The following is a 16,819-nucleotide window of genomic DNA, read 5'->3' on the forward strand; positions in this document are numbered from 1 at the left end:
GGTAGCCTTCCACAAGCTTCCCACAATAAGTTGGGTGAATTTTGGCCCATTCCTTCTGACAGAGCTGGTGTAACTGAGTCAGGTTTGTAGGCCTCCTTGCTCACACACGCTTTTTCAGTTCTGCCCACAAATTTTCTATAGGATGGAGGTCAGGGCTTTGTGATGGCCACTCCAATACCTTGACTTTGTTGTCCTTAAGCCATTTTGCCACAACTTTGGAAGTATGCTTGGGGACATTGTCCATTTGGAAGACCCATTTGCGACCAAGCTTTAACTTCCTGACTGATGTCTTGAGATGTTGCTTCAATATATCCACATAATTTTCCTGCCTCATGATGCCATCTATTTTGTGAAGTGCACCAGTCCCTCCTGCAGCAAAGCACCGCCACAACATGATGATGCCACCCCCATGCTTCACGGTTGGGATGGTGTTCTACGGCTTGCAAGCCTCCCCCTTTTTCCTCCAAACATAACGATGGTCATTATGGCCAAACAATTCTATTTTTGTTTCATCAGACCAGAAGACATTTCTCCAAAAAGTACGATCTTTGTCCCCATGTGCAGTTGCAAACCGTCTGGCTTTTTTATGGCGGTTTTGGAGCAGTGGCTTTTTCCATGCTGAGTAGCCTTTCAGGTTATGTCAATATAGGACTCGTTTTACTGTGGATATAGATACTTTTGCACCTGTTTCCTCCAGCATCTTCACAAGGTCCTTTGCTGCTGTTCTGGGATTGATTTGCACTTTTCGCACCAAAGTACGTTAATCTCTAGGAGACAACGCGACTCCTTTCTGAGCGGCATGACGGCTGCGTGGTCCCATGGTGTTTATACTTGAGTACTATTGTTTGTACAGATGAACGTGGTACCTTCAGGCGTTTGGAAATTGCTCCCAAGGATGAACCAGACTTGTGGATCTCTACAATTCTTTTTCTGAGGTCTTGGCTGATTTCTTTCGATTTTCCCATGATGTCAAGCAAAGAGGCACTGATTTTGAAGGTAGGCCTTGAAATACATCCACAGGTACACCTCAAATGATGTCAATTAGCCTATCAGAATCTTTTAAAGCCATGACATATTTTTCTGGAATTTTCCAAGCTGTTTAAAGGCACAGTCAACTTAGTGTATGTAAACTTCTGACTCACTGGGATTGTGATAAAGTGAAATAATCTGTCTGTAAACAATTGTTGGGAAAATTACTTGTGTCGTCCACAAAGTAGATGTCCTAACCGACTAGCCAAAACTATAGTTTGTTAACAAGAAATTTGTGGAGTGTTTGAAAAACGAGTTTTAATGACTCCAACCTAAGTGTATGTAAACTTCCGACTTCAACCTTATCATGGTAATTGGTGAATTGAATATAGCTGAATATAATAGCAGTGGTTTGGCTGATAATAGGCTAAAGAAGTACAGTGTTTACATGGCTAAAGGAAAAGGATTACCATATTTATTGTTTACAGGAAACACTTTCAATATCTTCTGATAAAGTAGCCTGGGAAAATGGGTAGGATGGTAAAAATATATTTCTGTCATAGGCTAAGGAAGTCAAAAGGTGTTATGATCCTACTAAAAAACAATCTAGATCTTTAGGTGCAATCTGTTAAAATAGATCCTCTAGGAAGCTGGATTGCCTTGAATATACTACTTGATGATGAATCGATGTGGTGCATCTAGGCCCTCATTGTAAACAAGAACCTGTTCTTAACTGACTTTTCTAGTTAAATAAAGGTTAAATGAAAATTAATAAAATGTCAAATATATAAGGACGGTATCATGTTTATGAATGACATTGTAAACAAGGACTCCAAAATGGTGTCACCCAAGCAATTGACAAAGGTGTATGGAGATGTATGCTCAATACAAAAATATAACCAACTCAATCACAACTCTGCCACAAAAATAGAAGAGGCAAATACTCAAAAGAGAAAGGAATTAATGAGTTTGTCTGCAGCCAATCCAAAAGCATGCATAGCTTAAAATAACTTGTATAAAAGGTTGAGAGCTTTGAGAACTATACCGCTGATTTTTGATGTCCCAATACCATGGCATCGGGATTATGAACTGATATGCAAATGAACAAGACACATCATTCTGTTATTTTCAGTTTGAACTATTATATAAAATTCTTGCCAATAAAAAAGAATCCTCAATATATGGGGTGTTGAACAGTCAGCCCTGCATGTGCGGACTGCAACAAAGAAACAGAATCAATAGATCATCTCTTTTGGTACTCTCCTTCGGTGGCTTGGTTTTGGAATCATGTCCAGGAGTGGTTGGTGACTCAATGTCAGTGTTCATATTAATTAAACTATACTCTACGCTGCTGAATTAAACTTGACTGTTCTGTACTGCACTCTACTGTATTAAACTCTACTATACTGTAGCATGCCATACTGTAGTCTACTGTACTCTACTGAATAAAACTCTGCTGTCCTGTATGTACCCGTATGTTACTTTACTGTGCCATACTGTACTGTGTAGGGGTGTAACGGTACACATATTCGTACAGAACGGTTCGGAGACCTCGTTTCGGTCTGCACTGTGAACGAATTAATAGATTAAAAAATATATATTAAAAAATATATTTAAACACTAGGAAGGCCAATAGTGTCACGAAAGAGTTATGTCATACCCACAGGATGGGGCAAGAGAGCTATAAACCCATACTGCTTTTTGCCTTAAAAACCCTAAACCGACATATAACCTATTTTAGCCCTAACCCCTAACAATAGGTATAACCTATTTTAGCCTTAACCCTAACCCTAATTCTTGGGTAGGGTAGCCTAGAACACTTTTAGAAACTATTTTAGTAATAATATTATGTTAGTAAATACCATTATAGTACTAAATAGCTTTTGATTTTTTCTCCCTAAATGCTATGTAAGCATTTTGCTGTTTTTTTGTTGTTATTATTAGTTATTTTATCTAATATCATATTTATTATTGCAAGGCAGAACACTTGCTAAACAAGCCACATGTGGTTTGAATTGGGTGTGACCTAAATTCACTCTGGAGTGCCAGAGATGTAAATTCACTCTGGAGAGTTTGCTCTGGGCGTTCGTAAACTCAGAGCTTTGTCAGATTGTCCGTTCTTAAATTCAGAGCGTTTCGCTCTTGGAGTGTTCAATCAATCAAATGTATTTATAAAGCCCGTCTTACATCAGCTGATATATCAAAGTGCTGTACAGAAACCCAGCCCAAAACCCGAAACAGCAAGCAATGCAGGTGTAGAAGCACGGTGGCTAGGGTCAAATAATAATAATCACAGTGGTTGTAGAGGGTGTAACAGGTCAGCACTTCAGGAGTAAATGTCAGTTGGCTTTTCATAGCCCCTCCTGCTGTCTCTAGAGAGTTGAAAACAGCAGGTTTGGGACAGGTATCACGTCCGGTGATCAGGTCAGGTTCAGAGCGCACACTGGATGCTCTGGCAGAGGAGTAGGGTTGACCAGAGCGTTCTGACGTCACAACGGCAGTCAAGCACCCAAGCTAACTGGCTAACATTGGCTAGCTTGCTAGCTACTTCCAGACACAAATGAGAGAACACCTCACTCTGACCATTTTACTCGCCCTAGCAGAGCTGGTTAGGCTGTTTGTATGTTATCCAGAGCATTGGTGACTAACTGTGCTGCTGGCAACAATTGAATTACACTTTTTTTGCTGACGTTTACTGACACCGGCCATATTCAACGGGTGTTGAGCGTAAAACATTATTGAGTTATTCTGCACTCTGGCACACTCAGACTAGAGTGCTCTGAAATCGGAGTAGATAGCCAGAGGGAATTTACGAACGCATCCCTAATAACCTCTGTGAAAGTCCAGCAATTGGCTGCGATAGGTGTGTTTGAGACTGATCTCAAGAATTAGTAAGAAAAATACACTTTATTTCTCAGCTGCCTCACCGATGTTTTAATGTGAATTCATTCATTCATTAATATTTCCAATAGACGGCAGCATAAGACCACGGAGTATCAGTTATAGGCTATAGAAGCAATATGATTGACATAAAATAGCATGCAACCAAAGAGTATATGTCCAACGATTTTCTAAAATGGTCACTCATTACTTTAGGGTTATCTCTTTTTAGGCCTGTGTTGCTTTTGGGAGAGCAAAGAAATGGTGAGTAGGTATTGAACCCCGGCAAAAATAATCACTAATCAGATGCACTCAACCTCAACCCTAGTAGACATGCATAATAAAAAAACTCTGCATACCAAATTGGGAGTAAACAGCCTCGGAATAGAAAAGACAAAGAGCACATCTTCCAGCCCGCCAATAAGTTACATCATGCAACCTTCGAGGTTAGCAAATTTACCTCGTGAGAAGGCAGAGTGCTCGCTGCTGCTGACTACACAAGATTTTGGCGGGCTTGTTGAGTTGGCTACTTTTGCGAGAAGGCAGAGAGTTGTGACTGGTTGATGATTTTGACAATGAATGTACTAGGAAATTATGTTTTTGTCGACCAGAGGTGACTGAATTAATATTCAGACTTTTTAATAATCGTTATATTAACGAAGTATAATTTCAAAACATGAGCATAAAAACAGGTAATAAACATGAATCCTCATTATATTACTTCACAGTAATATGTTAGATGCCTTTTCAGTCATTCCTCTTGCATTTGCAGTGTGGAAAGGGACAGAAATCGCGCAGGAGTTTTCCTTTGAGGGGGAGTGGTGTATCCAGGGAGAAAACTAATCTTCTGAAATGCAATTCGTGGTCATATGCTGCCATATATTGGAATTGTTTAGCAACTGCAGCAGTACTGAATAAAGTATATATCCTTACTAAAGTAGTAATTACTCAGAATTGCACCATTTTAAAATTGTCTAGTTCATTTTATCACTAAAATAACAATTTATAGCATAACAATGAATCTGACATACAGTTAGTTAATTCAAAATAAAAAAATATTTATTTAGATGGGTGATATTTTCTGCCAAAGTAACACCCACTTAACATAATAACATGCACACTGAAAAGTAGCTTTTAAAAAATATATAAATCTGGTAGCTCTCAAAAGAGCCTTTAATTTGCTGAGCAGTTTGTTTTCAGGATTGTGCTGCCTGCCTGCCATCAGAGGTAGATATTTGAATAATGAAAAGTTAATACGTTATTGCCACGCTTTCACAAAGAGGCCTAGTTTACATTTTAGTCATTTAGCAGACACTCTTATCCAGATCGACTAGAGTAAATGCCTTGCTCAAGGGCACATCATCAGATTTTTCACCTAGTCGGTTCGGGGATTCGAACCAGCCACCTCTCAGTTATTGCCCAACGCTCTTAACCGCTAGATTACAAACCACAAAAAGTTCAACACAAAAAGGCAAATGGTAGTTTATAAATGTTAAACTGGTTAAATGAAAGACTGCTGTTAGAACTTTCAGACTGCCATTGTTTTGGGGAAATGGGGACATGTCTGTCTATTTCGACAAATATCTCAAAATGTATTATTTTAATGGTTTGAAGTTCTACACCATTTTAAATCAGGATAATCTATTATTTCCAATGATGTAAATTTGGGCAGTTTACAATCCTGTTACCAATTGCTGGTAGTTAAGATGTAAAAAAAATTATAATAATACTCATGGAACTCTGAGTTCGTCCCATTGTTTCCTATAGGGGAAATATAGGTATGTCTGTTAATTTCACAAAATATCTCGCAATGTGTATATTTGGATTTCTTTCAAGTCAGACACCATTTTAATCAGGATAATCTCCGCTTTCTAATTATGTAAAGCTGGGCAGCGTACTCTGTTGTCATCAAACGATAGCCCCAAAATACTTTTTGCCCTTGGAACGCTGAGCTCCCCCCCATTTGATCTCCCATGGAAAGGCATGCTGGTATATTTTGTCAAATATTTCGCAATGTGTATATATATATTTTTTTTTCCCCAAGTCGGACACCATTTTAATCAGGATAATATCCACTTTCTAATGACATAAGATTGGGCCGCGTACTCTGCTGTCATCGGTCGCTAGACCAGAAATAGTCCTTTTTTTCTTACTTCCTCATTATGCAGACATAAGCACACTTGGCACCATCGAAGTGCAAACGTTTACTTTCTACACAAGTTATTTTTCAGTTTCGTCCTAAGAACAGATTGTATTGGTAAAATAAAAAAGGTTTACATTTTTTGCTGCCATTTATGGATATTGAATTCTAAGGATAATTCCAGTCAGAAGAAGCTCAGTTAAGGTTTGTTTCAAGTCATTTGCTATGGCCCCGCGCTAGTGTTCCAGCTCAACCAACGTTCTTTGGCCGTTTTTCAGCCTTCGGTGAATTTTGACTAGTTCTATTGTCCAGCTTACTGACTCACATGTTGACCAGACCGCACCGCTTGCGCTATTGCGTGAATGTTGATTTTGTCCACCCACACCAGACGCGATCAGGACACGCAGGTTGAAATATCAAAACAAACTCTGAACTAATTATATTCATTTGGGGACAGGTCAAAAATCATTAAATATTTATGGCAATTTAGCTAGCTAGCTTGCTGTTGTTAGCTAATTTGTCCTGGGATATAAAAATTGGGTTGTTATTTTACCGGAAATGCACAAGGTCCTCTACCCCGACAATTAATCCACAGATAAAACTTTTATTTGACAGTTGGCGACCAACTATAAGGTGCATTACCACAACCAACTACATTTATTGCTGCCATTTAGGGAAAATTGAATTCTAAGAATAATTCCAGTCAGAAGAAGCTCAGTGAAGGTTTGTTTCAAGTCATTTGCCAGAAAATCATTGTAAGCTAATGTTTCTGAGTGTCAAACTAGCTAGCTTGGCTACACCTGATAAAGTTGGCCAGCTAGCTGCGTTTTACAGTCAAACTCTCAGTTTTACACTTACCTAGCTAGCTAGATAATGAACTAAACTGCAATTGTCATAAACCATTATTATCTAGCTAGCTACGGTAGGTAAATATCTGTCAGATGTAAAGCAAGCAGGATCGTGGCACGTCAGAAGCAATGCATTTTGGCTAGCTCATGTTAAATAGACCACTTATCAAGCAATAGAGTGGACACTGAATTAATAGGCTAGCAGCTAGCTAACTACAGTCAAATAAGGAGGAGCATGTTGTCATGATGGAATAAGTCACCTATGTCAAGCTAGCCACAATACGGATTTGCCACAATAGTGGAATTTGCTGTTTGCCTTAGCAATTGTTAGTGAGATGAGACATGGTGCCCTAAAATATAAATCATATCTTAGCTAGCTATATATTTATAGCTAGCTAAGATATGATACATTTTTTATGGCACCACGTCTCACATGTAAAATGGCGCTGACATACATGGCAGCTTTGCTTCTAGCTCATAAGCAACTTTGCAGTATTTTGTTTTGTGTGTGTTATTTCTTACATTATTAGGCCAGAACGTTTTTTGTGTTATTACATACAGCCACAAAATAACTTTTGGATATCAGAGTGGCAGTAATTCACCAGCATTATGACCAGGAATACGACTTTCTCAAATTGGATCCTTTGTTCGCACCCCCCAGGTCAATTTAACTTATCCAAGAAGCTGCTCCAAGATGCTGCCGGCGAAGAAAAGGTATTCGGAGTTGACTTCTAGTCCATATCAGGAGGTGGGCACACCATCCACCGCTTCCGAGTATATTACTCGCTAATGTTCATTCTCTGGACAGTAAAGTGGACGAGCTCAGAGCGAGGATCTCTTTCCAACGAGGCATCAGGGACTGTAACATACTCTGTTTCACGGATTCATGGCTCTCTCGGGATATACTGTCCCCGTCCATACAGCCAGCTGGGTTCTCAGTTCATCGTGCAGACTGGAATAAAGAACTCTCCGGGAAGAAGAAAGGCGGGGGTGTATGCTTCATGATTAACCACTCATAGTAGGATTGTAATAACATACAGAAACTCAAGTCCTTTTGTTCACCCGACCTAGAATACCTCACAATCAAATGCCGACCGTATTACCTCCCAAAAAAATGAACTTTGGTTATAGTCACAGACATTTATATTCCCCCTCAAGCCGATACCACAACAGCCCTCAAGGAACTACACTAGACTTTATGCAAACTGGAAACGACATATCCCGAGGCCGCATTTATTGTAGTTGGGGATTTTAACAAAGCAAATTTGAGGAAAATGCAACCAAAGTACTGTTCTCGCTTAGGAAAAACACTAGATCACTGCTACTCGCCTTTTCGAAATGCCTACAAGACCCTTCCCCACCCTCCCTTCGGCAATTCAGATCACAACTCCATTTTGCTCCTCCCTTCCTATAGGCAGGAACTCAAACAGAAAGTACCCATGCTAAGGTCTATTCAACACTGGTCTGACCAATCGGAATCCATGCTTCAAGATTGTTTTGATCACGCAGACTGGGATATGTTCCAGATAGCTTCTGAGAATAACATTTACGCTTACACGGACACGGTGAATGAGTTAATCAGGAAGTGTATAGGGGATGTTGTTCCCATGGTGACTAAAACCTTCCCAAACCAGAAACCGTGGATAGATGGCAGAATTCACGAAAAATTGAAAGCTCACCCCACCGCATTTAACCATGGAAAGGTGACTGGGAATATGGTTATATACAAACAGTGTAGTTATTCCCTCCGTAAAGCAATCAAACGTAAAACGTCAGTACAGAGACAAAGTGGAGTCGCAATTCAACGGCTCAGCCACGAGATGTATGTGGCAGGGTCTACAGACAATCACGGTTACAAAGGGAAAACCAACCACGTCGTGGACACCGACGTCTTGCTCCCAGACAAGCTAAACACGTTCTCCCGCTTTGAGGATAACACAGTGCCACTGACGCGGCCCGTTCCCAAGGACTGTGGGCTCTCGTTCTCCATAGCCGACGTGAGTAAGACATTTAAGTGTGTTAACCCTCGTAAGGCTGCCTGCCCAGACGGCATCCATAGCCGCATCCTCAGAGCATGCGCAGACCAGCTGGCTGGTTTACGGACATATTCAATCTCTCCCTATACCAGTCTGCTGTCCCCACTTGTTTCAAGATGTCCACCATTGTTCCTGTACCCAAGAAAGCAAAGGTAACTGAAGAAAATTACTATCGCCCCGTAGCACTCACTTCTGTCATCAAGAAGTGCTTTGAAAGGCGAGTCAAGGATCATATCACCTCTACCTTACCGACACCCTAGACCCACTTAAATTTGCTTACCGCCACAATAGATCCACAGACGATGCAATCACACTGAAAACTACCCTATCCCATCTGGACAAGAGGAATACCTACGTCAGAATGCTGTTCATTGACTATAGCTCAGCCCTCAACACCATAGTACCGTCCAAGCTCATCATTAAACTCGGGGCCCTGGGTCTAAACCCCGCCCTGTGCAACTGGGTCCAGGACTTCTTGACGGTCTGCCCCCAGGTTGTAAAGTTAGGAAACAACAACACTTTGCTGATCCTCAACACATTGGGCCCACAAGGGTGCGTGCTCAGCCCCCTCCTTGTACCCCCTGTTCACCCATGACTGTGTGGCCACGTACGCCTCCAACTCAATCATCAAGTTTGCAGACGACACATTGCTCGTCCATATATTTATATATTCTTAATTCCATTCCTTTATTTAGATTTGTGTGTATTGGGTATATGTTGTGAAATTGGGAGATATTACTGCACTGTCGGAGCTAGAAACACAATCATTTCGCTACACCCGCAATAATATCTGCTAAACATGTGTATGTGACCAATAAGCTAAGGACCCTGGGACTAAACACCTCCCTCCGCAACTGGACCCTGTACTTCCTGACGGGCTGCCCCCAGGTGGTAACTAACACATCTGCCACGCTGATCCTCAACACAGGGGCCCCTCAGGGGTGCGTTCTCAGTCCCTTCCTGTACTCCCTGTTCACTCATGACTGCACGGCCAGGCACAACTCCAACACCATCAATAAGTTTGCCGATGACACAACAGTGGTAGGCCTGATCACCGACAACAACGAGACAGCATATAAGGAGGTCAGAGACCTGCGCGTGTAGTGCCAGGACATCAACCTCTCCCTCAACTTTTTAAAGACAATTGAGATGATTGTGGGCTACAGGAAAAGGAGGACTGAGCACGCCCCATTCTCATCGACGGGGCTGTAGTGGAGCAGGTTGAGAGCTTCAAGTTCCTTGGTATCCACATCACCAACAAACTAACATGGTCCAAGCACACCAAGACAGTCGTGAAGAGGGCACGACAAAACCTATTCCCCCTCAGGAGACTGAAAAGATTTGGCATGGGTCCTCAGATCCTCAAAAGGTTCTGCAGCTGCAACATCGAGAGCATCCTGATGGGTTGCATCACTGCCTGGTATGGCAACTGCTCGGCTTCCGACCGCAAGGCACTACAGAGGGTAGTCTGTACGGCCCAGTACATCACAGGGGCCAAGCTTCCTGCCATCCAGGACCTCTATACCAGGCGGTGTCAGAGGAAGGCCCAAAAAATTGTCAAAGACTCCAGCCACCCTAGTCATAGGCTGTTCTCTCTACTACCGCATGGCAAGCAGTACCGGAGCGCCAAGTCTAGGTCCAAGAGGCTTCTAAACAGCTTCTACCCCCAAGCCATGAGACTCCTGAACATCTAATCAAATGGCTTCCCAGACTATGTACATTGCCCCCCCCCCCCTTTTACACCACTGCTACACTCTGTTGTTATCATCTATGCATAGTCACTTTAATAACTCTACCTACATGTACATATTACCTCAACTAACCGGTGCCCTGTACCGGTACCCCCCTGTATATAGTCTCGCTATTGTTATTTTACTGCTGCTCTTTAATTACGTGTTACTTTTATTTCTTATTCTTATCCATATTTTTTTTAACTGCATTATTGGTTAGTGGTTTGTAAGCATTTTACTGTAAGGTCTACACCTGTTGTATTTGACGCATGTGACTAATAACATTTTATTTTATTTTATTATATTTGATTATGGCACAGGGGTGCGGAGAGAAGTGCGGAGAGAAGTTTTGCTTTGAGATAACTAGCTTGTATTATCAGATCAGACAAAAAAAGTGCCAGTTTCCTCAGACACAGATTAGGCCTAGTCGTGCACTAAAAACATGTTTAATGGAGATTCTCCTTTTAGAATAATGTTTAGTCCAGGACTAGAATTAATCTGTGTGGGAAACCGGCCTAAAGTATTTTATTTTGTATTCTTACTTAAAACGCTTGTATTCTTATTTTTTTTTTATGGGTTGGGGTCAACTACTGTAGAATGATGAAACCCATCAAAATCAATAAAGGATGCTCCTTGGTTATGGAGCCAATGTCATAACATGTCATGAGTGTTCTAGAAAAAAATCGGACTAAGCTGTGATCAAATTGAAACTACATTTCGCTAGGGTTGAGAATCACAGTCTGGCTTAACCCCCCCCCCCAGACCTTTGCAATCATATACATTTCTCCCTCCAAAGTGACTGATTACCATTAGATCATAATCCAACATTAGATTAACGTGGGACCAACATTTACAAACAGGTGCCAATGATCTGTTCTCACCATGCCACACCTCAGGAAGAGGGTGGGGTTTCCAAAACTCTGACCTGTGGCTCACATTTTGGTTTTTGCCCTAGCACTACACAGCTGATTCAAAATAACAAACTCTTCATCAAGCTTTGATTATTTGAATCAGCTGTGTAGTGCTAGGGCATTAACAAAAATGTGCACCCAGGTGGAGCCCCAGGACCGAGTTTGGGAAACCTTGATAATGGTCAAGCCAAAATGCCATAGTGACTTTGTATCACAACATTTCAATACAATACATATCATTACAATAATGGGAAACATAGTACAGGCCAATAGAAGCAATCTCCTCCTCTGTGAAGTTGTTGGTAAATACTGGGGATAAAACGTATTCGTCTACTTATTTGAATTAATCAAAACTAGGAAATGAAAATGACAATAGCCCTATAAAGAGAACTCACTCAACAGAATGGTTTCTCAGATGAGACTCTGGGGGGGGAAATTAACATATAGTGAAAAAGGAAATGTGTTCTTGTTGTTGATGTTGAGGGAAATACGTTCTTATGACTGTGATGATTGCTGATAGAGGAGAAAGGACTGGCAGAATTATTTACGTGATTTTTGTACAGCAATGCTGACATTTCCGTTACCTCAGCTCAAGCGTTTCCAGACTAACCCTAATGAATAACAACATGTCAAATTAGTATTTCGCTAAATGTTCATTAAAGGCTTTCTTCTTGATAGATGGATTTAGCAACAGCAGAGGATGGATTGTGACAGATATGTATAGAAAATGACTATATGAAAAATAAATGTCAAATTATAATTTCATTTACATTGCTTTGTTCAAAGGTGTTCTTAGTGAACAGATCCTTCCGAGACACATTCATAAATTTCATATTTTAAACTCTGCTCCCCCCTAGTGGTTATAATTTGAAAAGGAGTAGGTTTATATTTTGAGTGTAATCATTTTGATTTCTTGTAAAATTATTCTACAAATAGCCTTCAATTCTATTGTGAACATGCCATGTTGACCAATAACTAAATCTATTTGCATAATGTTATTTGGGCTGTTATAGTATGGTATTTTTTGTTGTTCTTTTGGAATTTATTGGAACTATGATAAAATGTCTATTGATTATAATGTTATAACATCCGAATGTCATCAAATTGTTTGCGGGGCTTTTATGTATACAAATACATACTCTTTTCTATTTTTACCTATGACCTGTCACTGGCATTAAACAAAGCCTGTGTGTCCATGTATGCTGATGATTCAACCATATACGTGTCAGCAACCACAGCTAATGAAGTCGCTGAATCCCTTAAGAGTTGCTGTCTTTTTTGGAATGGGTGGCCAGTAATAAACTGGTCATAAACATCTCTGTATTTGATACAAATCATTCCCTAAGTTCTAGACCTCAGCTGAATCCCCAAGTCAGCTGAAAAGTAGCTTACATTCCAGGGACATTAATTGACTTAGGCCTGAGGCCTTGACTCAGCACCCTAACTAAGATGTACCGTATTTGCTTAAAATAATAAAAAATTTATTCTGTTACCATAGATAAGAAGAAGCAATTTTGAATGTATTATAAGGGGTGTGGAATTTTGTCTTTCCAATCAGAGCTAATCTCTTCTTGGCCTCTATCCAACACCACACCCTCTAGAGGTTCAGAGTGCACATGCTCACACACAGAACCAGGAAGTGAGTGTGGCAAAATGGCAGAAGCTATGGACTCGATCAGTTGTTCGATTTGTCTGGATACACAGAAGGATCCAGTGACTATTCCCTGTGGGCACAGCTACTGTATGGGCTGTATGAAGGGTTACTGGGATCAGGATAATCAGAAGGGTGTCTACAGCTGCCCACTGTGCAAGGAAAGCTTTATTCCTCGGCCAGTTCTGAAGAAAAACACTCTGCTGGCTGAATTAATGGAAAAACTTAAGGAAGGACTTGTAGTTTCTTCTCCAGCTCACTATTATGCTGGATCTGGAGATGTGGAGTGTGACTTCTGCACTGGGAGAAAACTCAAAGCCGTCATGTCCTGTCTGGGTTGTCTGGCCTCTTACTGTGAGACTCACCTCCAGCCTCACCATGAATCTCCTGCTTTCAAGAAGCACAAGCTGATCAAAGCCTCCACACAACTACAAGAGAAGATCTGCTCTCGTCATGACAAACTGTTAGAGGTTTACTGCCGCACCGATCAGCAGTTGATCTGTTATCAGTGTTTATTAGATGAACATAAAGGCCATGATACAGTCTCAGTTGCAGCAGAAAGGACTGAGAAACAAAGGCAGTTGGAGAACAAAAGGCAGAAATCTCAGCAGAGAATCCAGAAGAGAGAGAAGGAGATGCAGGAGGTAAGACAGTCTATGAAGTCACTCAAGCTCTCTGTTCAGGCAGCGATGGAGGACACTGAGAGGATCTTTACTGAGCTGATGCGCTCCATTGAACAAAGTTGCTCTGAGGTGAAGGAGCTGATCAGAGCCCAGGAGAAGATTGAAGTGATTCTGGCTGAAGAACTCATGGAGCAATTGAAGCAGGAGGTCGCTGAGTTGAGGAGGAGAGACGCTGAATTTGAGCAGCTCTCAAACACAGAGGATCATATCCATTTCCTCCAGTGTTTCCAGTCTCTCTCTGTCCCTCCTCGATCTGAGACCGTCATCACCGTCAACCAATGCATCTCCTTTGAGGGTGTAAAGAAATTACTCTCTGGGCTGAAAAAGCAACTAGAAGATCTATTTAAGAAGGAAATGACCAAGGTACCTGGACTGGATCAGCTTACATTGGATCCCAACACAGTACATAACCGTCTGTGTCTATCTGAGGGGAATAGAAAGGTGACATGGAGCTCTAGGTTCCAGTCCTATCCTGACCATCCAGACAGGTTTACCTCACACCCACAGGTGCTATGTAGCAAGGGTCTGTCTGGAGCCTGCTACTGGGAGGTTGAGTGGAGAGGGTTTGGGGTTTATATAGCTGTCTCATATAAAGGCATCAGCAGGAAATGCAGAGAGGAGTGTTTGTTTGGACAGAATGATCAATCCTGGTGTTTAATCTGCTCTCACTCGGGCTGTTCTTTCTACCACAATGATAAAAAGACTGCCATACGTGTCCCCTACTCCTCCAGAGTAGGAGTGTACCTAGACCACAAGGCAGGGACTCTGTCCTTTTACAACGTCTCTGATACAATGATCCTCCTCCACAGAGTCCAGACCAAATTCACTCAGCCCCTCTATCCTGGGCTTGGATTTCAGCATGGGATCAATTTTGGTTTTGGACCATCTGTTAAGATACTTTCATTGACACAGAAAGGAACTTTGATATGAATATATGTAGACATGATTACAGTAATTGCATACAGATGTAAGATCTTAATTTGAGCCCAGTTTGCTACACCAGGAAAAACCTGCAGCAACAGGAAATTAGAATTTTTATGTGGATTAAATAATGGAGATTTTTGTTCGGGTTGATAAATTTTTCGTAAGGGAAAATCAAGTCTGAAATTTCTAAGTGGAAATTTCAAACTTCAGAAGCCTTTTTTAAACCTCAAATACAATGCAAGTTAAATTGCCGCCATTGCAGGAAAGTTATCCTGCAACAGAGGGATCAAATTAAGATCTTACATATGTAATGATCTGAAAAAATATATACTTTACAACTAGAAAGGTTAAATGTCCTAAAGAAAATGTGTGTGCTTGCTTCAGCCGTCTAAAAAATATGTTTTTATGGAAGTGGGAGATGTGTTTAGATGTAGAATTTATGATGAACAGAAACTGAAGCAGTGTAATAATAGCCTAGTATGGATAGGTCTGATTTCTTTAGTAGACTATATAAGTAAAATGTATGTAAGCTATGTTAGTAAAAGTATTTTTCATTTTAGTGAAAGAAGATGTTGTTGTAGCTGGTAGACAATAGCATCTATGGTCCAAGGAGTAGATAAATATGATAAGATTTTAAGCTCGAACGTGGCCACTACGAACCAATTAATGTGCATAGAGGTGTGGCCTGACAAATGTATTCTTGTAAATCAGACAGATTTGACATGTAACTATATAGCTATCAGTTGGAAAGACTGACTTTCTTCATTGTTTTCAATCCTTTAGCCAAATAAAATGTGTTTATTACTATTCACAGTTTGATTTTGTCATGTTAATTGAAATCTCATTTGATTGTCCCAGCTGTTCATCTTTTGAGTGTAGCTTTGCCTTCACACTCTTGAGTTTCCATTTTGGGTTGCAAGTCTATTTCTAACATGAGGTGAGGTGAAAGGTCAAACTGAGGTCACACCAATTCCAACCCTGAAGGGAGGATCTGATTGGCATACAGTAGATGAACTGTACGTCTGGCAGGTTTTAAAAGTAGTCAAGTCAGCTTTTTTCATAGAGCCAGTAGCAGCATGCAATCAAATGAATGACCCCAGTTTGCTTTTTAGTGAAGTTGCTGAACCCAACCACTGTGGATTGTGGAACAGTTTGAAATTTCAATGAAGCTCACATGATGGCACAGTGTGAATGCTTGACTTGGTGGAGTGTCCGCCGGACGATTCCGTCAACATGTTGTTGAACAGGCAATATTTTTGTTAAAGTGCACAATGGCATAACTGAGCACCACACTCAGTAAATTCATATTTTCAAAGTGAACCAGGTCCTGTCAACAAAGCTGTGGTGTGGACTGTGACTGTGGGTATACTGTACCCTGAAAAGGAAGTAAGATGAATTGTAACTATGAAGCATAGCATATTATTCTTATATACACTACACTTGAGGGTGGCTATAATCTTAATTTGGTGGTCAGTAAGGGTTAAATGCTTAACTAGGTTGCCCCAGATTTCAGTGGTCAACAACAACTCCCCCTCAGCCTCCACTCTCCACCCCCAACAATAATTCCACAGGTAATCCAGGAAGGTTGCCAGTGGCCCACTCTATTCATACCAGCATTCCACATGCTTTAGCAATCTGTCCCCTGGCCTCACACCCTGCCAGAGCTGTATTTGTTTTTTTACTACAGTGACTGAAAACACGTCCAGAGACTTCGGCCTGTATGCAGCCCTCTCTGTCCAGGCCAACTGAGCATTATACGTGCCACCACAAAGAGATGTATTGCAGTTTACATACAGTTTAAAAGAAGTAACTGAGCCACCGCTTAAGAACTCTCTCATATGTTATACTTTAACATGTGCATGCTCTCTCCTAGCTTCAAAGCAACCAAGAGAGTTTTTACAGTGTTTTTTTTTTACAGAGTTCAGCACAAGGTGCACTTAGGTGCATCGAAGCTAGTTCTCTACCAAAATATTTCTGTAGGAATGAATGGTAATGTCTTTTTTTAGTATTCTATCAGAAAAAGGACATGCTTGATTTTCAGAAAAAC

At 40.9% G+C, this 16,819-nt stretch overlaps 1 protein-coding gene across 1 annotated transcript; it reads left to right on the top strand.

Moving 5' to 3' along the window:
- The first annotated feature begins 13,167 nt into the window (after nucleotides 1-13,167).
- Nucleotides 13,168-14,857, top strand: LOC120024401 (tripartite motif-containing protein 16-like). Its single transcript, XM_038968642.1, has one exon. It carries the CDS (start codon nucleotides 13,168-13,170, stop codon nucleotides 14,776-14,778), a length of 1,611 nt encoding a protein of 536 aa, XP_038824570.1. The 3' UTR covers nucleotides 14,779-14,857.
- Nucleotides 14,858-16,819: the final 1,962 nt, after the last annotated feature.

Source organism: Salvelinus namaycush, chromosome 29 (genome assembly GCF_016432855.1).
Source record: "Salvelinus namaycush isolate Seneca chromosome 29, SaNama_1.0, whole genome shotgun sequence".
Classification (NCBI taxonomy): Eukaryota; Metazoa; Chordata; class Actinopteri; order Salmoniformes; family Salmonidae; genus Salvelinus; species Salvelinus namaycush.

What these genes read in the sequence shown, in the direction of transcription:
- LOC120024401 (XM_038968642.1), top strand. Translation starts at nt 13,168, where the DNA reads ATGGCAGAAGCTATGGACTCGATCAGTTGTTCGATTTGTCTGGATACA.